At 41.8% G+C, this 22021-nt stretch overlaps 1 protein-coding gene and 1 pseudogene across 2 annotated transcripts in view; one reads left to right on the forward strand and one right to left on the reverse strand.

Annotated features, from left to right (window-relative positions):
* The window catches only part of Rundc3b (RUN domain containing 3B), a 129894-nt gene that overhangs the window by 23130 nt on the left and 84743 nt on the right, over positions 1–22021 (reverse strand). For both annotated transcript variants that reach the window (XM_038315398.1, XM_038315397.1), the window contains exons 7-8: positions 14916–15084; positions 7010–7167 (exon numbers count right to left, since the gene is read on the reverse strand). In XM_038315398.1, coding sequence (XP_038171326.1) covers positions 7010–7167; positions 14916–15084 — 327 coding nt within the window. The remainder of the gene's footprint in view (positions 1–7009; positions 7168–14915; positions 15085–22021) is intronic.
* On the forward strand, positions 1817–5965 carry LOC119804029 (annotated as a pseudogene).

Genomic DNA, 22021 nt, shown 5'->3' on the forward strand with positions numbered 1-22021 from the left:
TGGGATTAAATACATTTGCATATTCTATTAATTCTTTGTCAGCTGGTAAAGATACCCCACTCCATGGGATTCTTCCACAACTGATAATGATTGCTTCCTTAGCTGTACAGAAGCTTTTTAGGTTTATGCTTCTATTAAATGAGAGCTCCCCAAAGCAAACATACATAAATGACTACTAACTAGAGCTAAATTCATTTCCCCCACTATAACAAATCTGATGTATATTAATCTAAAGTATAAGTAATATTTTATTGGATGAGTTCAATGCACGAACTGAAGTTAAAATTTATTGAAGTAAGAAAAAATTAGTCTGAACCACATACCTTAAAACCATGAAAATCAAACCGAGAATAATGCAGTATCTACAATGAAGAAATATTACTAAAATTTTCAGATTTAAAAATTAGTTTTAATTTTAAAATCTGAAAATTTTAAAACTTTATTAACTGTGAACTCAACTTTTAAAATATGCTCCTTTTTCAGTGTGATGTAACATACTCAGTAGTTTATCAAGTACATGAAGGAATAAAAGGATTACATTTACAGGTGACACCTGTAAATTAGTAATTAAACAGGATGTATATATACCATGTACAATGATTTTGATCATTCATCCAACTGGCATTTAAAAGTTATACCTCCAAGCCGGGCGGTGGTGGCGCACGCCTTTAATCCCAGCACTCGGGAGGCAGAGGCAGGCGGATCTCTGAGTTCGAGGCCAGCCTGGTCTACAAGAGCTAGTTCCAGGACAGGCTCTAGAAACTACAGGGAAACCCTGTCTCGAAAAACCAAAAAAAAAAAAAAAAGTTATACCTCCAAAGTTCATATCTTGAAACTCAAAAGCAAAGCAGAAAAAATAATAATTGGAGTGCTCCCGCTAGTACTATGTCTATTAGCATTAACATTTCTTTTTGTGTCTTGGTTGTCTGACATAGGGTATCAAGAAGATTCAGTGTGTACTCAAGTTCCTAACCCTCCTGTTCTCACTCCCTAAGGACCAATTACCCATGTGTGCCACCATGGCCTTCCTTAACATTCTTAATAATCCACCAAGTGAATATTATCTGTATTGTTGAGGTGAAGGATCAGCAACTTCAAGACATGAATTCAGACTAAGCTTACTATGGGTGAGGGCTGGCTATTATATGAAGACAACCCTGAATTGTAAAAACCTTCAAAATGCTCTTGTACTACATGCATCACTAATTTTCAGTGTTACCAGAAATACAAAATGTTCATGTCTTATGAGTGGTCTAAAACATAATAAAAGAATGATAGTAGTTTAGATTACACATATTAAGAAATGTTGCTGGACAGTGCTGCTGCAAGCATTTAAGCCAAGAACTCAGAAGGCAGAGACAGGCAGGTCTCTGTGAGTTCGAGGACAGCCTGGTCTACAGAGAGAGTTCCAGCACAGTCAGGGCTACACAGAGTAACCCCATCTCGTGGGGTGGGGTGGGGGGACCGATGGGAGGAAGTAAGGAAGGGAGGGAGGGAGGGAGGAAGGCAGAAAGAAACAAAATAAATGTTCAGAAGCAAGCAGGTTGAGACTAGGTGGTGGTGGTACACACCTTTAACCCCAGCACAGAGAAACCTGGTCTCGAAAAACAAGCAAAAACAAACAAACAAAAGCAAGTGAGTAGAAGAGAATTCTTCAAATCATCAGGAAAATTTTACAACCCATGCAGGAACAAGCATTACACATCTTTTATTCTATCGCTCAATATTCCTCTTTTAATTTTACACTGATGCAGTTAAATGTCCTCTCAGAAGAACAAGGAACTCCAGTTCCAGCTCTAACGCAGGCTTCACGAGGATGGATAAAGGTTACAGCTCTGTGACTTCAAGGTAAATGTTTAACTTCTAACTTCAAGAGAATAATCCAATTTTTAGCAATAAACACATTTAAAAATATTCATTTTATTGAATTTGTATGGATGGTTAGTCTGCATGATGTCTTTGTACCACACCTGTGCCTGGTACCCATGGAGGCCCAAAAAAGGGCATCAGACCACCTGAAACTGGGATTATAGATGGTTGTTAGCCACCATATAGTTGCTGGAAACTGAACCTGGGTCCCCTGGAAGAGCAGCCAATGCTCTTAACCACTGAGCCACCTCTACACCCTTGGACATAACTTTTTATTTGTTGCTTTATTAATATTATTTTGGTTAAAATCTTTTTTAAAGGTATTAGGAATAACTGTAAAGTTTCTTTACAAAATCAAAAGGATCTATAATACATATTTTTTACTATACTATAACACAGGTGAATTATTTTTGCATATAAAAAGGGGGAGTCTTCATTTTAATTATCAAAAGTAAAATAAACTTATAAAACTTAATTTGTCAACTGAAATATTTTTAATAAAGTAAAACTAACCTATATTTTATTATATTTAATGTTTAAGGACACCGTCTTGATATATAATAGCTCAGGATGGGCTCAGCCTCATGACCCTTCTCAGCTCCTCTGTGCTGAGAAAAGAGGCTCATGCTATGAGTCTAGCTCACAAACACTGATGAAAATAAGTAGACAAGCTAGGAGTATTACTTTTAAAAAGCGTAAATACCTTCTTAATCATTTCATTATAAAGGAAAATCCAGCCATCTCTATTATTTTGTCTTGCTATCTCCATCCATCTTAACAGAAGCTAGTGCATGTGAAATGTGCTAACCTGCCCTCGACTGATGCATGCAGAGCCTCCTACGCGAGGAGGAACAGGAGCAATGAGGGGACACAACCATTCCTATCAAGACACACATGCCTAGAAAAGGCTGGTTTTTGTTTACTTACAAAAGCATCTCCTGCCTGGTGAGGTGGTGCACACCTTCCTCAGCACTCGGCAGGTGGACGGAGGAGGATGGACCTCTGTGAGTTCACGAGCCTGCTCTACCTACTGAATTCCAGCACAGCCAAGACTCACTGCTGACCCTGAAACTCCGTCTCAGAAAACCAATGGATAAGTAAGTAAATAAATAAGCAAGTAGGTAAAATAAAAAGTCACGTGTCCTGTTTAATCGGCCTCATAATTATCTCTTATCATATCTTATGTATAAACTATAAAGGAGAATAGCAGCAGCTGCACAAAAGACGGAATATTTTATATTTCAGAATATTTGTCCAACTCATTAAAATTTATAGCATTAATAAAGAGTCAAAAGACTTCACTTACTTTTGGTTTTGGTGTTTTTTTTTTTTTGTTTGTTTTGTTTTTGTTTTTCAAGACAGGGTTTCTCTGTAGCTTTAGAGCCTTGTCCTGGAACTAGCACTTGTAGACCAGGCTGAACTTAAACTCAGAGATCCGCCTGCCTCTGCCTCCCGAGTGCTAGGATTAAAGGCGTGCGCCACAGCCTGGCGAATATTGCACACTTAAGGCAATTGTAGCTTCTGTTTTATTTTGTGGGTGGGGGAGGGGAGACAAGTTTATCACAGCAAACGCGAAGGAACACTACAGTACAATAAAAACCCCTGGCCTGCATTTTATAATCCGCATCAATCTCATGTGAGACAAACCGAGAAACTGCTCCAAGTTAAAGTGACTGAAAAAAATAAAATGGGACCGAATAGAAAACACGGCCTTGAATTGGATTTGGTGGCAGGGAAAGAGAAGTGACTGTTTTCAGAACAGTCATTGAAACGGAAATACGAGTGACGGAGATTAGAATACTCAATCTGACCTCTTAGAGCTGATTCATGGGCATTGGCTATCGACAAGAACATCTTTATTCTTAGTAAACGTCAGACACACATAAGCAGAAGGCATGGTAATGTTTACAGCATCTACATGGTTAAAAATCTACATGCATGTGTGAGGTGAGGGAGAATTATAAGACAAGTTGTTAAAATCTGATAAATCCTGGAAAGTAAATAGGTAAATTCTGTGTACTAGTCCTTATAATTTTTCTGAAAGTCTAATATTTAAAAATTATCCTTTAAGGGGGTACCACTGGCTCCTCGGCTTTTTTCATAGACGCACCAGCAAATGGATACAGCAAGGGCAGGCCTGCTGCTCCCTCCATCCACCCCCCTTTCTGCCCTGGGTGTGGAGTTCCTGCCAGAGCTGTGGGCTTGAGTTGCTGGTTACTGCCTTTTGCCCTGGCAGCTGTGAGGACGGGGGTGAGCGCTTTCTTTTTCTCTTGGAAGAGGGTTTTAACACAGGTTTTCTTGTTCTCACTTCCAACCCCACCTCGCCACTTCCAGACCTCCCTTCTCCCCTTCCCCACCTATTGTCATGATGGCTCTCCGGATTATTTGGGGGTGCTTTTCGGGATTACTGCTGGGGCCACAGGAGCCAAGCTGGGTTCGGATGAGAAGGAGCTGATCCTGCTGTTATGGAAAGTCCTAGATTTGGCCAACGAGAAGGTGGGACAGTTGCATAAAGTACTAGTTAGACCAGATCGGTTGGAACTGGCGGAGGATTGCAAAGAAGAAGCTAAAATAGATGCTAAAAACCTGTCTTCCTCGCCACAGCTGGACCAAGCCCTCCAGACAGTTTAACCATCAGTGAGCAATGAACTGAACACTGGGGTAGGGACTTCCTTCTGTTTGTGTACTGATGGGCAGCTTCATGTCAGGCAAATCTTGCATCCCGAGGCTTCCCAGAAGAATGCATTACTATTACCTGAATGCTTCTATTCCTTTTTTGGATCTTCAAAAAGAATTCAAGAAATGTTGCCTTGGTTTACTTCATATGAACAAGCTGGACCTAGCAGCGATGGCGGAAAACCTAGACTTTTGAGTAGAATGACCCCATCTCCTGATATGGAGCGTCTCAAGTTGAAGACATGGGTAACATAATTTTAGCGATGATCTCAGAGCCTTACAATCAACAGATTTTCAGATGCAGAGGGAGTAAGCTACAATCTGAAAGTGGTACATGCAAGATGGAGCTCACTGCTGACAACACGGTAGGTAGTGAGGGCTCGAGGTTTGCCTTGGCAGTCTTTTGATTAAGACATTGTAAGGTTCTTCAAAGGACTAAATATCGCCAAGGGAGATTCAGCACTCTGTCTGCATGCTCAGGGGCAGAGCAATGGAGATGCTCGGGTTAGGTTTGTAAGTGAGGGGCACAGAGATCTAGCTCTACGGAGGCACAAACATCACACAGGGAACCATGGGAACCAGTACATCGAGGTTTACAAAGCAATGGGTGAAGATTTTCTTAAAATTGCTGGAGGGACATCCAGTGAGGCAGCCTAGTTCCTCTCCAAGGAAAATCAAGTCATCACCCGCATGCTTCCTTTCACAGCCACAGCTGAAGGGGCGGTAGCCTTCCTAGGACAGCATTGCCCCATCACTGGGGAAAAGGAAGGCATCTTCTTTGTCACCCATCCTGATGGTAGAACCACAGGAGATGCTTCTGTGCTCTTTGCTTGTGAGGAATACACTCAGAATACCCTGCAGAAGCATAATTACTTGTTGGTAGAAGATACATGGAGCTTTTCAGAAGTATGAGCACCTAAGGGCAGCAGGGGCTGAGTGGGTTCTCCTCAGCCCCTCTGATCCCATTTCTCAGCCCTCCCATTATCCCAGCACTACCTCAGCAATGTGTGCTCCCCACACACATCTATGCCTGTGAGGGCTTCCCTATTCTGCCACAGTAGAGGGTTATTCTGGACTCCCCGAGGGAGTTTTCCACAGATATTCGGATGCATGGGGTTCTCATGGTATTGAATACCCGGGCTGCCCATTAGGAGATAGCGTTACTCAGATGAAGTCTGCAGACAGAGCATTCATGGCTTCACAGAAGTATCATTTGAAAAAAATATGAAATATATATGAAAATAACTATGAAGGAGAAATATGTGGCAGTCTTTCAGTGTTCAGTTGAGGAGATAAACTTGGTGTTAATGGGGGGCACTCAGCTCTGCTCTTTAGTCCCCGGGCACTGCAGCCTTCCACCACACACTGCCCAGCGGGCACTCAGTTCTTCATGAACTACACAGCCTACTACCCTAGGTAAGGCTCTACAGGAAGAGACAGCAGGGACAGAGACAAAGGACTCCTTTGACAACCAGTGTGTGTGCTCACAAAAGAATATTGTCTCCCTCACTGAAGATTAGCATGGCCGGCCCCAGCTTCTGCTCACATCTCTGACTAATAGGTTATTTTAAGGCAGACTCGAGAAGTTTACTATTTATTTGTGGTATGTGACTAGCATAGTCTTTAGGTTGCCTCTGAGTTCAGCTCTCCCTCTCTTCCACCTCCTGTTAACTGCACTGCAAGGGGTAGCTTTGTTCCTTATGATCAGGTGGTAACAACATGGAGATGAATCACAAAGCAGAGTGGCGCATAATGGGAATGATTATATTTCTATTAAGGTTGAATGTCAGCCCAAATATAAATATAGTTGCTTTAAATAAAAAAATATACTTTAAGAGTAAAATCTATTATGTGGAGAATTTTCACTATAAGAAATTAACATAATTTTGACAAAATGGTAGCATTAGGGTGAGTGCTCTGAGCAGTGGCAGGAGAAGGAGCCCATACCAGAAGGCAGCTCCATACACCATAGCTGTGCTCATCTAAAAACTGCCTGCTGCAAAATTCTTCCCGAGGAGACCACATTAAATGTGCACAGTGCTGCCCAGGCAGAGCCTGCCTTCAGCTTCGTCCACCAGGACTGCACTGGACTAACAGTGGTCTAAGGTACAGTGTTTGCAGTCAATCGATAGCTAACACAGCTCCCTGAGCTTCAGGGCTGAGGATGTGCGTCAGTAAGCTTGATGCCCAGCCCTGAAGAAACAGAGACTTAAGTAGAAATCATGCATTCGGAGTGCGTACTACACAGAACAACTGAAGGTGATTTTAATTTTTCGCCTTGTGTTTTCTAATTTCCCCACAATAAAAACAGACAACTTTTCTAGTAAGGAACTAAACCACTTTCTTACAAAGAGCGAGAAGATGTGAGTGGCAAGCAGACGTCTAGAATTAGACTGAGGAGCAGAGCACACTCCACGCTCCTGTCTACGTATCACCAACGTTCTTAGGAAAGAACCTCACTTACAGCTGATCCTGAAGCTCCACGATGATGTATTCTAGCTGTTCCTTCTCCAACTTGTGGGCCAGATCAGAATCTTCAATCCTCTGAAGCAGCACTTTATTCTGAGAGACAGATTCAGAAAGCTGGTTCTCACGAAGCCGTAAGAGTTCTTCAAGATAACCCTGGAAACACAGTATCACAAGGGTAAGGGCAACTGTAGAATCGAAGACATCTAAAGATCAACGATGAACACCGTCAGCAGTAAGTCCATCTATTTTATAATGAAACATCTCAAAATGCTACTGATGAATGATTTTAAGTCAACACAGAGGTTTAATATGCACCCTGCATTTTGGGCTGTTATTAGGGGAAACGGAATGGGAGGAGGGGTCTAGTATAGTCCCAGATGACCTCGGGCTTCACCTCCTGCCCTCACCTCTCCCTTTCAGAGTGAAAGGGTTATTTAATGCACAGGACTTACATAGGACTTCGTGATGATAAACACAGGGTTTCTAAGTCCACAAATATCTAATTACAAATATCAATACTCTAAATTATACTTTCTATCTACAAGGAACCAACTCCACATCCCACTCATTAGAAATAGATGGCAGATGACAGCTTCAAAGCAATAACTGATATTTTCCTGGACTGCTGGGCAGTATATATTTGATACTTACAGAAGTTAATCAATAAGTAAATTAAGTTGTATGTGCAAGACAGGCTCCACAACTAACTATACTACTAACAAATTGGTGTAAACCCAAGAGTATGCAAACACTCTTTCATTTCTGGGTACGCACGCCCATGCTTTCCATACCATTTGGGATCTGCTTCCTTGTCCTACATCTTCTTCTGATGGACTCCAAGGCTAACTGCTTAACACTACCAGGGTCTTGTTCGTTGAAAATATTTATTTTGGGAACAGAAAACAACTTCTTTCTTCTATATCAGAGATCAATGATGGTTTTTGCTACTTCCTTCTTTCAACCTTTTATAAACTTCCTCCTACAAATGAAATTATTAGTGACTAGCTAAAACAAAGGTCTGTGTTAGCTGGCACACACTGTGATTGGTGATGAAGGAGTTACCTGTTTGACCCTTTATTTTACGGAGGCTACAAAGCATTCCTGAGCAAAGGATGACTTTACAAGTATCTTCTAGCTTCACTTCTTTAGGCACGCCCAAATAAGAGGCACTGCCGAACCAAGAATTTCTTCCCACATATGGGGTAGAGACCTCACTGACAGATGATTTCAAGACTAGTTCAAGGCACTGTGTAAACACTTTAGAAATGCAGACTAAAACAGAAGAAGCAAACATAAGCCAAGAAAAGCTACTTTAGAAATGTTCATGTCTTTTACTATTGAGAAATTAAGATATTTCCAGTCATTTGCCTTCCTTCCAACATTGTCTTTTATTTATTTATATATAATAATAATAAATTTATTTATTTATAATGTTTATCCACCATGTGCATGCCTGGTACCTTTTTTTCCGTGGAACTGGAGTTAGGAGCATTTGGCCGGTCTTGTGGGTGTTTGGAACTGAACCCAGAGGTACTCTGGAAGAGCAGGACTCTAACCACTGAGATATCTCTCCAGGCCCCTTTCACCTTGACTTCTTTATCATTTTTATTGAGCTATATATTTTTCTCCACTCCCCTCCCATCCTCTTCCCTCCCCTTCTATCCTCTCCCATGATTCCCATGCTTCCAATTTATTTAGGAGATCTTGTCTTTTTCTACTTTCCATGTAGATTAGATCCATGTATGTCTCTCTTAGGGTCTTCTTTGTTGTCTAGGTTCTCTGGGACTGTGAATTGTAGGCTAGTTTTTCTTTGCTTTAAGTCTAAAAGCCACTTATGAGTGAGTACATATTATATTCGTCTTTCTGGATTTGGGTTACCTCATTCAATATGATGTTTTCTAGATCCAGCCATTTGCCCACAAATTTCAAGATGTCATTTTTTTCTGCCATGTAGTACTCCATTGTATAAATGTGCCACATTTTTTCTTTATCCATTCTTCGGTTGAGGGGCATTTAGGTTATTTCCGGGTTCTGGCTATGACAATGCTGCTATGAACATAGCTGAACACATTTCCTTCTGATATGATTGAGCACCCTTTGGGTATATACCTCAAAGTGGTATTGCTGGGTCTTGAGGTAGGTTGTTTCCTAATTTTCCTAATTTCTAATAATCAAATTATCATATTGATTTCCAAAGTGGATGTACCAGTTTGCACTCCCACCAGCAATGCAGAAGTGTTCCCTTTACCCCACATCCTCTCCAGCATAAGTTGTCATCTGCTTTTTTTTTGATCTTGGCCATTCTTATAGGTGTAAGATGGAATCTCAGAGGTGTTTTGATTTGCATTTCTCTGATGGCTAAAAATGTTGAGCATTTCCTTGAGAGTCTTTCAGTCATTTTAGATTCATCCGTTGAGAGTTCTCTGTTTAGGTCTGTACCCCATTTTTTTTATTAGATTATTTGTTATTTTTATGACCAACTTCTTGAGTTCTTTGTATATTTTTGAGATCAGTCCTCTGTTCAATGTGAGGCTGGCGATGATCTTTTCCCATTCTGTAGTCTGCCATTTTGTCTTATTGACTTGCTTTATAGACGCTTTTCAGTTTCAGGAGATCCTGTTTATTAATTGTTTCTCTCAGTGTCTGTTCTACTGGGGTTCTATTTAGGAAGTGGTCTCCTGTGCCAACGCGTTCAAGCGTACTTCCCACTTTCTCTTCTATAAGGTTGTCTTTAATGTTCTGGAGTTTTCAGGAGTTCTGGACCAGGGACACCAAATTCTCCCTAAAATCACAAGTTCCATGATCTCTGGCACTATTTTCAAGATCATCAGATAAAAGTTTCTGAGTTTGGCTTGATCAATTTTTTTGCTCTTCTAATTCTGAAAGAAATGCCTGCTTAGTACATAATTCTGCCACCTACTCAGTGTCTTAGGGTTTTCTAACACTGTGAAGGGACACCGTGACCGCGGCAACTCTCATAAAGAAAACATTTAGTTGGGGTGGCTTATAGTTTCAGAGCTTCAGTCCATTATCATCACAGTGGAAGCGTGGCCGCTGAGGGTGCTGGAGCTGAGACTGCTACATCTTGAGGGCAACAAGAAACTAACTGTGACACTGTGGAAGCCTAAACAAAGACCCCCACAGTGACACACTTCCTTCAGTGAGGCCACACCCACTCCAAGGAAGCCACACCTCCTAACAGTGCTACTCCCTATGAGATTATGTGGCCAATTACATTCAAGCTACCACGGTCGGTATCTCTGCAGTTTCAGTATTCAGCCACACCCTCCTGTATCTGCAGTTCCATCATTCGCTGCACACTCCTGCATCCCTATCATTCGCTACACACTCCTGCATCCCTGCAGTCCTGCATCCCTGCAGCTCCAGTATTTGCTCACACTCCTGCATCTCTAGTATTTGCTGCAGACTCCTGTATCTGTAGCTCCATCATTCGCTGCACACTCCTGCATCCCTGCAGCTCCAGTATTCACTGCACACTTCTGCATCCCTGCAGCTCCAGTATTCGCTGCACACTCCTGCATCTCTGTAGCTCCAGTATTCGCTGCACACTCCTGCATCCCTGCAGCTCCAGTATTAGCTGCACACTCCTGCATCTCTGCAGCTCCAGTATTTGCTGCACACTCCTGCATCCCTGCACCTCCAGTATTAGCTGCACACTCCTGCATCTCTAGTATTTGCTGCAGACTCCTGTATCTGCAGCTCCAGTATTCACTGCACACTCCTGCATCTCTACAGCTCCAGTATTCACTGCACATGCCTGTATCTGCAGCTCCAGTATTGGCTGCACAGTCCTGCATCCCTGGAGTTTCCTTTCTGGGAAAGCTGTGATTCTTTTTCACTAAGAGGATGAATCACCTGACATTTATCTTCAGGAAGCAGAATGGTTTAGAAAATTTCAATTATCTGCAAAACAGTTGCCTCAAAGGTTTTCAAAACGTCCTTTCATGATGGAAAGAAACTTCTCTGTGCATTTATGAATCTGGATGTACCTAAAGTCTGGATGCCTCTCACTTCGTTGCAATAAGCTGTTCAACAGTGTGAACGACTTCAAGTAGGAAGCTTTGCAATGTGGTGCAGTCAAAGAACTGGGCCGCCCGAGCACGGCACTGGATCCACACACATCTCGCTCTACTTCGCAGTTCTCAAGTGAGAAACAGGGAGCAGTCACACTTTGCCACCAGGAGGCTAGATTGTCCCTGAACTAATAAAATTCTGCTCTTTCCTTCAGGTAAGTCTCCACAAGCACGTCGCCTCAAGGGTCAGTTCTCATGTGTGACCCCGGTATGCCAGCCATTCCTGCGGTTAGATTCTCCTCAGTGTTATCAACTCATTTGCTGTTCTCTGCTACATTATTGTTCCTGTAGTCGAGATTAAACCTCGGAGGCTCTTAGGCCCTCAGTGAGGTGTCGTTTGTTTTTTTCAAAATGGGGTTTCTCTGTGTAACCCTGGCTGTCCTGGAACTCAGAGATCTGCCTGCCTCTGCCTCCTGAGTGCTGGAATTAAGGTATGCACCATTATTGCCAGGCTCATCTCTGAGTTTAATCGTCTTCTGGCTATAGGACCTAGAAACCATAGAAAAAGAGCTGCTCTGGCAGCTTGGATCCCGACCCTGCCCTCTGTCCCTGATGCATGCTGTGGTCCTCCAGGTCCTCGATTTAGTTTTTATTCACATGTATATAGATGTATCTGAGTCAGTTTATGGGTACCACTGTGCATGAAGTGTGTATGGTCTACAGGGGTGAGGAGACATTGGATCCCCTGGATCTGGAGTTAAGGGTGGCTGTGAGCTACCTGCTGTGCGTACCAGCAACTGAACCTGGATCTTCTCAAGAGCAGCAGGCACTCTGGACCACTGATCCATCTCTCTAGCACTGAAGCTATTTTTAAAAATATTTATTTTTATTTATGTTTATTGATGAGTGCTTTGACTGCATCACATGTGTTATGTTCTGTGTGCATGCCTAGTGCCCATGGAGGCTAGAAGCGGTTGTTACAATAGTTGAGAGTGTATCTCCAAACCACAAATCTGATGACTTTATTAGTCAGTTCTGGAAAATGGTTATTTTTCCTCTTTTTATTATTTTTTTAAAACAATATTTTATCACTTTACATACCAATCCTAGTCCCTTTCCTTCCCCTCCCGCGTCTCCTCCCACTTCCTGCCCACTCTGTCCCCCATCTATTCCTCAGAGAGGGTAAGGCTTCCCATGGGGAAAAATTATTATATTATTCTATTATTTCCCTTCCTTTGAATTGTTTGTTCTCTGCCTGCATTTTAGATAATAACCTTCCTAATTTAATTCTTCTAAATCCTACAATACCACATAATTTATAACTGTGAGTATGTGCTGTTTTCAGTTGCACCCATTTCTATTGCTTCTCTTGCCCTATACTTGAGAAGGCTTTTTTAACCTAAGTGAGTGGTAAATGTGGGTGATAACGAACTTTGTGCTGATGTAGTTTGAATGTGCTCATGTGTTTAAACATCTGCTCCCCATCTGGTGGTGCCATTTGGAAAGGCTGTGGAACCTTCAGAAGATGAAGCCTTGCTGGGGGAGGTGGGTTACTGAGAGCAGGACTTAAGGTTTTAAAGTCTGGCCCCACTTTCTGTTAACTCTCTGCTTTCTGAGTTTGGATGCAATCTGACTATCTTCACGGTCCTCTCAACACCTCCGTCATGTCTTCTCATCATGATGGACTGCATGCCCAGACACTGCTAAACAAAATAAGCCTTTCTCCCCTGAGTAGTATTTTATGACAGCAAAGAGAAGATACCTAAGAACTGCTGTCTGCCTTTATTGCATGGATACTGTGACCACTAGTCGATATTTGGAATTTGGAATATCAGTATTGCACCTTAGCATGCTTATTGAAAGTTATATATCCATTCCATTTGTGCTTGACAAGAAGGTACACTAAATTAATTAGTTAATACTAATACTATTCTAGCCATCAGAACGTAATATATTTTAGATTAAGTTTATTAGTTGTTTTGTTAAAGTTCACTACATTCTTATTAATCTTTACTTAATCCAAAAATTACTCTGAAAGTCATTAAAGTAATCTTAAAACACCACCCACCACCCTCTAATACCCCTAAACCCTGCCCAGCAGTCCCCAGTAGCACCCCTTTCCCTGGCTCCATATCCCTGCCCACAATCCCCAGAGGCCACGCCTATATCAGGAACCCCAGTTAAAACACTGCCCCCTAATACCCCTTAAGCCCCACCCAGCAGCTCAAGCCTGGTCACTTAGGTCCAATCCCTGAAATCCATGGAAGAAGGAGAAATCTTGCTCCCCAAATGCATTGACCTCCACATGCACTCTGAGGCACTTACATTCACGTGGATGCATACGCACATATACACACACTAACAACTAAAAAAATCAAAATTTTTAAAAGAAAAATGAAAGTTTCCTCTCCACTAAAGCAACCCCAGCTGCGGGGATAGGTGCAGATGTGCACTCTCTGTGATCAGTTTCTTTCCACGTTTCTTAGTTATGTGCCCCTCCAGGAGAGCAAATGCCTCCTTCTCTAGTTCCACTCTGTTCCTGGCAGGTGGCGCCAGCATCTGAAAAACCTTCAGTGCCTTTGCTCTAGGGCAGTGGGTCTCAACCTGTGGGTCACAACCCTTTGGGGGCTGAAAGGCCGTTTCACAAAAGTCAACAAAGACCACCAGAATCGTTCCCATAATGACAGTTATGAAGTAGTAACGAAAATAGTTTTATGGTTAGGATCACCACAACATAAGGAACTGTATTGAAGGGTCTCAGCACTGGGAAGGGTGAGAACCACTGCGCTAGAGTAAGATTGGAGCTAGCACACAGCCCCCACTCCTCTGCAGGTTTATTCTGGAAACACTTGCTCTGCATACTTCACAGGGCAAAGGGGGTGTAGAGGGTGCTGTGAGCATCATGGTCCCTGGCACTTTCTGTGGTGGCCACTCAGAGGGTTGTGACAGGACATGAGGTTATAAGTCTACACAGGCTGGAGCAGCACGGGCCTTGCCAGCCACTGCTAACACCCAGGGCTCTAGTGTTTCTGCTTATCTCATGAGCAGAATCGGCTGACAGTCTTAAAGTGGAACAGACAGGTTTCACTTTGAACAAAATTCTCATTCAGTTCATTTCACAGAATCTCCCAGGCTCCAACTCAGTCAGCATAATCATGCTTATTGCCAGTTCCTGGAAGGCACTTTGATTCCTGGCACAGTAAGCTCAGGCATGACTTTTTAAAAATAGCTTCCCAAACATACGCTGGAAAGTGCAGAGAACTTCTCTAGTGCCAAGTCATCCTGCTCAGTCTGGATCACTGCGTTCCCACTGCACCTCTCTCTGCACAGTGCAGTTGTGCTCACTGGGTCTCTTTATCGTTCACCTCCAAGTCCTTCCACAATCAGTGCTGATAAACTGACTCGCTATGAAAGTGCATGGGTTTCTCCAAGTGGGATGCATGGTGTGAGCTTCAGTGTTGTCTTACAGGCAGGTCTTCAAGCAGCTTCTCCCCGAGGGCTGTTTCGGGATGCTGGGTATCAAGTCAGGTGATTGATGCAATGCAGTGTAAACGCTCTACCATTAAGCTCCCCCTACTCAGCCCTTGGCTCTATTTAAGATGGGGTCTTGCTGCTATGGAGCCTGGGCCAGTCCCCAACTCCCATCCTTCTGTCTTCTCCTAAATGCTGAGAGATTATGGGCTTGTATCATCATGTCCAGCCTCTTAGTTGTTTGGTGTCTTAGGGGCTTTCTGCTGGGTACCTCTAACCTGCCGCCTTGTATCTCTCTGACTTTAAGATTTAAATTCAGAAACAGAGGGGATATAGTACAGAATTTTCTTTAGTTAAAAGACCTTTGAATAGTGACTTCTGAGAACAGATAAATACCTTCTGCTCCAGGGTAAGCTGGTATTTTTGTCTAACTCTCTTACACTTGTTGAACCAGCTGTTCTCATCCATGATGAGGGGTGGGCCCACATTCTCTGGAGTGCTGCTTTCACTGTCGCTGCTTCCGAAAGTCCTGAGTTCTTCCTCATCGCTGCTAATGCTATCAGAACTAGGGAGATCACAGGTAAAGAGAAGAAAGTGAAACAGCATATTCCAATACGATTCTTAAAATTAACACTTCTGTTTTGTAAGCACTGGCGAGCAAACTCTTAAATACTCAGTAGTAAAGACAGAATTATAATAATTCTACTATAAAGACTTACATGTCTTTAAAAAATGGCAAGTTAGCATAGCTTGTTGACTCCTTGGTCACAAAGTCAGTCTACTTAGCCACACTTAAAGCGAGAGTTATAAATCTGAAGCATTACCATAAAACACACCAGAATACCCAAAGAAGACAAAGCTCCTCAGAGAAGGTGAGAAACTCCAGAGAAGCTGGGCATGCCCTAGGTGGCCACTGCTCATCCATTCTTTACACCAGCTACTGGCTGTGGATACAGGTCACCAAGGGCAGCTCAGCTCTAGCAGAGGGAAGTCAAGTTCAGAAGAACCAGTCACTCCTCAGCATCTGTACCAGGACAGGCGCAGAAATAAGAGAGAATGCCCAGCTCTCTGCAACCCCTATTTAAAATTCTGCATGGTACCTGTGTGACAGAAGTGAACACAGTAACGCAAGAAAATGAGAGATGAGAAAGAAAGAGGAAAGGAAAATTCTAAATATCTGAGTCAGGGTTTCGAACCAGGCAAAAGCAAAGCTAAAAACTAAACACAAAAAGTAATGTCACCTCCCAGTCTAAGGGAATTTTAAAGCCGGGCGGTGGTGGCACACACCTTTAATCCTAGCACTCGGGAGGTATAGGGAGGAGGATTTCTGTGAGTTCGAGGCCAGCCTGGTCTACAGAGAGAATTCCAGGACAGCCAGGTTTACACAGAGAAATCCTGTCTCCAAAAACAAAACAAAAGAAAGAAAAAATAGTTTTACAATATTAAATAGTTCTTTGAAGACAATGATATAAAAATTTTGAAAATGTTAATGAACTAATTTGCCAAAATAGACTCAGGAAGAAATAAAAAACTTGAGGAGGGGGACTGGAGAGATGGTTCAGTGGTTTAGAGCACTGACTACTTTCCAGAGGACCTGGGTTCAATTCCCAACATCCACATGGCAGCTCACAACTGTAACAGTTCCAGGGGATTCAACACCCTCACACAAACATATATGTAGACAAAACATCAATGCATACAAAATAAATAAAAAAGAAGAAGAAATAGAAAACTTGAACATTCATATGACTATGAGTGATAGTAAATCAGTAACTTAAAAAAATCCCCACAGAGAAATAGTCTTCCCTAGAGAAATGCATACTGGTTGCTTATCCAATAACAAATGGTCAACCTTGAAAGCACACATACAAGTAACATTACACAGGCTGACCATGTTTTATTTAGGATTAGCTATGTATGTACATATTACATATATGCACATAAGAACAAGCAATGAAAGAAGAAACCCCAAATTTGAAAGAGAGCAAGAAAAGGTATAGGGGAGGGCTTGGGAGAGGACAAGGAATGGAGGAATGATATATTATAATCTCAAAAATAAAAGAAATAACAACAATTTCTCCAAACATATTTTATCAAATGTTCAAGATGTTGAGTTTTTTTTTTATAATTCAATAAAATTTTAGATAACAAGGAAAAATTTTCACGATATCCCCAATATAACTTTATTTCACAAGGCAATATTATATAAGAAAGAAAAAGTCAATTCCATTCACAAATACATAAAATACATGTGCATAAAAAACTGATCAAAACACATAAAGTGGAATACACTAAATAGTTTAAAAGACAATACACAGGCTGGAGGTGTAACTCAGTGGATGGGCACTTGTTTAGTATCAACCACCAGCATCAGAAATAAGAGCAAAGGGGCAGAATACTGCTCTAACTGGCAAGTTCTTCACCAGTGGAGGAGTCTTGTTGACCTGAAGACATTGTGTGTGTGTGTGTGTGTGTGTGTGTGTGTGCGCGCGCGCGCACGCTGCGCACCCGAGTGTGGATGTGTGTAAGTATGTGTAGTGTGTGTGTGTGTGTGTGTGTATGTGTAGTGTGTGTGTGTGTGTGTGTGTGTGTGTGTGTGTGCGTGTGTGCATGCGTAGACATGTGGCGGTCAGAGAAACAACGTTTTAAAGCAACACTTTGAGAATGCGCTTTAGATTCATTTTCTGGGTGCAGCATACGGTTGCTTTTGTTTCGAGTGGTTTGTTTCCTAGCCAGTAGTTTCGGTTCATTCATGCTGACCTCTGATGCGCTTTTGACTGAGGGGTGTTACTTTTGTTATGGGGATTTTTGGTTTTGTTTGCTTTCTTTCTTTTTCTCTTTCCTCTTTCCTACTTCAAATAGGGCTCCCTCTTTCTTTTCTCATCCTCTACCATCTTCTCCTGTTTTGTCCCTCTCCTTCCTGACAGGGTCTTCAGGTAGAGTTCAGCCTGGCCCTGCCTCCCCAGTACTGGGATTATAACCATGTGTCACCAGGCTCAGCACGAGCAGAATGTCACTGTTTAGCTCAGGCGGACCTCGCTCCCTGAGCTCGGGTAATCCTGGTGCCACTGTGTCTACTCTGCGTTGGGAACTTGATTTGCTCGCTGTGTGCTCAATCGGTTGCGGTGTTCGACGTTCTCCTCCATATGCTCTGGCTCGATGGACCTGGAGATTATCAATCACGTCACGAACTTCAGCTAACGAGCTTCCACTCGGACACAAACATCTTGGAGGAGAGTTTAGAATATAATCCCACGGCTTGATGACCCGAGTTTGAGCTCTGCAACCACGTGAGGGTGGAAGGAACGAACGACTCCATAAAGCTGTCCTGTATCCTCCGCACATGTGCTGGGCCACGCATATACTCCCACATACATCATGTACACAAGAGTAATCGATTAAAAATGTTAAATTATTTTAAAAATTCAGCAGAGGTCGATCTTGCTAGCTGAAACAGATCTGAAAACGTATATATCAGACAAACATCAAAGAAGACTCGGGGTTAAATTCATCGAAAGCAGCTACCACTGTGTTGAAAACCGTGAATGGCTGGGCGGAGAGATGGCACAGTTGATACAGTGCTTGGTGCGCAAGCCTGAGGATCAGGGTCTGGGCACCCAGAACCATGGAAAGTAACTGGGCACTGTAGCACACTGCAGCAATAAGAAGTACAGACAGGATGATCCCCGAGACTTGCTGGCCAGATAGCCTAACCTGACAAGGTTTCAGGGAGAGAAACTGAATCAAAAAAATAAAAGGTTGACCTCTGGCTTCCACACACTGGCAAGTATAGGCTTACCTGTCACATAGATGCAAATATGCACATCACCTCCCTACAAAGTGTACATGACAGCAATAAATAATATGGTAATTCTAAATTTGTTTATAGGGTAACAGAGCATTGATAGTCAAAAGGGAAAATCTATGAAACATACTGAAAACAACATATTTACTAGAACATAATTAGCTGGAAACTGTCATTTATCTATAGACACAAGGAAAAGTCCAAGATTATATAATCCATGTAACACAACAGACCTCGATGAAAAGAAGAGTTTTCATTGAAAAGATCTCAAATATTATTCACAAAAACTGAACACTGAAGACTTCAAAACAACCTTATATTAGAGATTCCTACACATCAAAAGATGCCATCAGATAGAGGGGAAAAAACAAGAACTAGATTAGGAAAATATCATACATATAAACAAAGGGTTCATGTCCAGTCACATAAATGACTCCCATAAATCGGTAAGGAAAAGAAAGACAACACATAGAAAGTATGTGTGAGAGAGTATTTGAGTATACAGTTCACACGAAACAGAAACTCTAGAACCAATGCGTACATGGATGTGTGCTCAATCTCATTGGTCACTAGGAACATCCACTCGAAACCACAGGCTTGGATTCATCATCCCCACACCTAATGGTGAGGACTGTCAGCAAGGGGAGTCTAAGTCATTAAAAATCTTTCAAAAAAATATTTCACATCATGCACTAGAGTTGAAGGCAAATACCTTTGGTTCTGGCAATTTTATAAACAAATGTGTATGCAAAGCATATGAGGAAAAAAATCCATAGGCACATTAAATACCCTTTTTCTACATTGAGACACTGATCTTTTGAAACTGAAATAGATACATAATATTGCATTGTATCATATAACAAAATATTATGCTGTGGAGAGGAGTGGCATCTATATATAGTAACACTAAGGAACTTTAAGGAGTCTTACAATATTATACAAAAACACCTGAATACATACACACAAGTGTAACTACAGTATATATGAGTTAAATCAGGTTTTAGAGGACATGAAATGATTATCAACAATGTCAGAGGGAAGACTCTTCAGTGGCTAACAGAGGTTGTGATAAAGGACTACAAACAACAGGACTTTCCTAATACTGACATTTCCTTTGCCTGTGCAAATGAGGATTCAGCATATGCCTAATGATTTGTTATCTCACACGCTCATGTCTCATATACCTTCTTTGTGAGTTGTTGCTGTTTTGTTTTATATTTTGTCTTTTGGGACACAGTCTCTCGACATAGCCCTGTCTATCTTGGAACTCACTGTAGACTAGGCTGGCCTACAAATCCCATAGATCCATCTTTTTCTACCTCCCAGTACAGGATTAAAGGTAGGCACCACCACACTCTGCCTACTTTATTTCTAGGGGACCTGGCACCCTCACACAGACATATGTGCGGGCAATAAACCAATGCACATAAAGTAAAAATAAATTATTTTTTATAGAGTTTTACTTCGTGCAATAGGTTAAACAAATCTCAACAGAGCCAGGTGGTGGTGGCGCGTGCCTTTAATCCCAGCACTGGGGAGGCAGAGGCTGGCGGATCTCTCACATTCAAGGCCAGCCTGGTCTACACAGCAAGTTCCAGGACAGTCAGAGCTAAACAGTGAAACCCTGTCTGGAAAAAAAATAACAAACAAACAAATGTAAACAGATCATCCACTTACAGTTTCTGGCAAACCTCTGTGAGGGCTGTGCGGGTTGGAAGGAGAACCAGGAGAGAGGACTTTGGTAATTAGGATGACTCTTGAGAAACTATGCAAGTCATCACAGCTGTCCTGTATCTTATATACCCCAGAGCAACATCGAATAAAAGTTTTGTTGTTTTATGAACCACTAAGAAAGAAAATGCATTGCTTAAAACTATACAAGGCCATTCACTGCCAGAAATGTTGAATGTGAAATAAAAGGAGTACATCTTCAGGCCCACAAGACAGGGAACACAGAGGAAAACTGGGGTTGGTGGTACAGCTAGCTCCATGATCGAGTTCTTCCCATGTATATATGAGGCCCTGGTCTCAAGCCTCGGCACCAAACACAAACCCAGAGAATAACTATCAAAGTTATCACTGATTCAAATTTCTATTGATAAAGTGATGTAAGATGATGCTAGAGAGATATCCATTTACTTAAAAAGGCACTAACTAACAAGGTTTTGGCATATGAGAAATTTAATCTGTACATTTAAGTCATGTGTGTAAATAAACCGCAAACTGCTAAGCTGGCTTCAGTGACATCCAAAGGCTGTCTAACCTAGAGAGTGACTTGTAAGAGGTTATGACTTTAACGCATGCATTTACCTTGTGATCTGACTGAAGCAATACCATAGAATACTTATGTAAATATCACTTTTTGTCACTGATACTTTATCTTTGGTGCAGAAATATTGAACAAGTAAGTAATAAGGAAGTGCCATCAGTCTTACACAATATCCAATTACATCAGTAAATATTCAGGTATGTTCTGCCCCCTTTTACTTACGTGGAATATTAAATTTTCAAAAATAAAGCAGATCACAACCAACCTTTTTATCAAAAAAAGAGATGAAAATAATTATCCTCCATTGTTCTCTAGGGGAAAAAGTTCCCTAAAGACGTGAAAGTGAGGCCCAGGTGAGAAACTCAGGACCCGAAAAAGATGTTCTAAGATCACGGCCAATGCTCACGGTGGTGGAGCTACGAGCTCCAAATCTTCACTTACACCAACAGAGCTGCGGTGTCGATGTAGGTGAGTGACTAGACCCCACATCAGACGCCCCTCAAAGACACTGTCTTACAGCGAAGGCACCAGTCTCCCGCCCCACTTCTACCTTCCTCAAATCCTGTGCTTATCAGGTAGCCATTTTATTATTTTCTTTCAAAGAATTTATTGTTTTTTTGGTTTGTTTTCTGAGAATGGATCTCACCTTCTAGAACAGGTTAGCCTCCAATTCCAGATCTTACTACCTTGCCCTTCAGTTCAGAGACCGGTAAGTATGAGCTACCACTCCCAGATGAAAAATGTGCTTTCTGTAGTATATACGCTAGATCTGCCCCCCACGGAACATTCCTTTCTCTTTCCTTCTCTTTCCGTCTCCCTGCATAGCTTTTCACCATTTGATTTCAGACTATACCAAACCCATCAATTTAGCTTCTTTCATCTATTTTATGCCGCAACATTTACTGCCATCAATACCCTAAATATTCTGCTACAGAAAGGAGAGTGGGAACAGATTTTCGTCTGTGCTGTTTATACAGTTTTTTTTTTCCTCAACAGCTAGAACAAGGCTTGGAACTTAGTAAGCTTTCAACTGATAGTGTTTTTTTTTTCTCCTACCAACCAATGGCCACTTTCCTATACTCCTTGTTTCTGCATATTTATATGTGTAGTTGATAGCACTACTTCAGTAGAATCACAAGATAAATATGTGTTAAACTCAAAATCTTTTATGTCCCTTTCTAAAAATACCACTTTTAATTAAATACAATTAATTAAATAAGCTTAAACCCCGAGCATAAGACTTATTAATGAGCAGTTTTCCTTGCATCATATGCAGTAGTCTAAGTTTAACTTAGATAAACAGTCAGGGCCCGTGAGATGGTTCAGTAGGTCCACCAAGCCTGGTAAGCTGATTTCCCCTGCAGGACTCTCACAGAGGAAGGAGAGGACCAACAAAACAGCCTCTGACTTCCAAGTACGTGCCATGAC

Source organism: Arvicola amphibius, chromosome 18 (assembly GCF_903992535.2).
Source record: "Arvicola amphibius chromosome 18, mArvAmp1.2, whole genome shotgun sequence".
NCBI lineage: Eukaryota > Metazoa > Chordata > Mammalia > Rodentia > Cricetidae > Arvicola > Arvicola amphibius.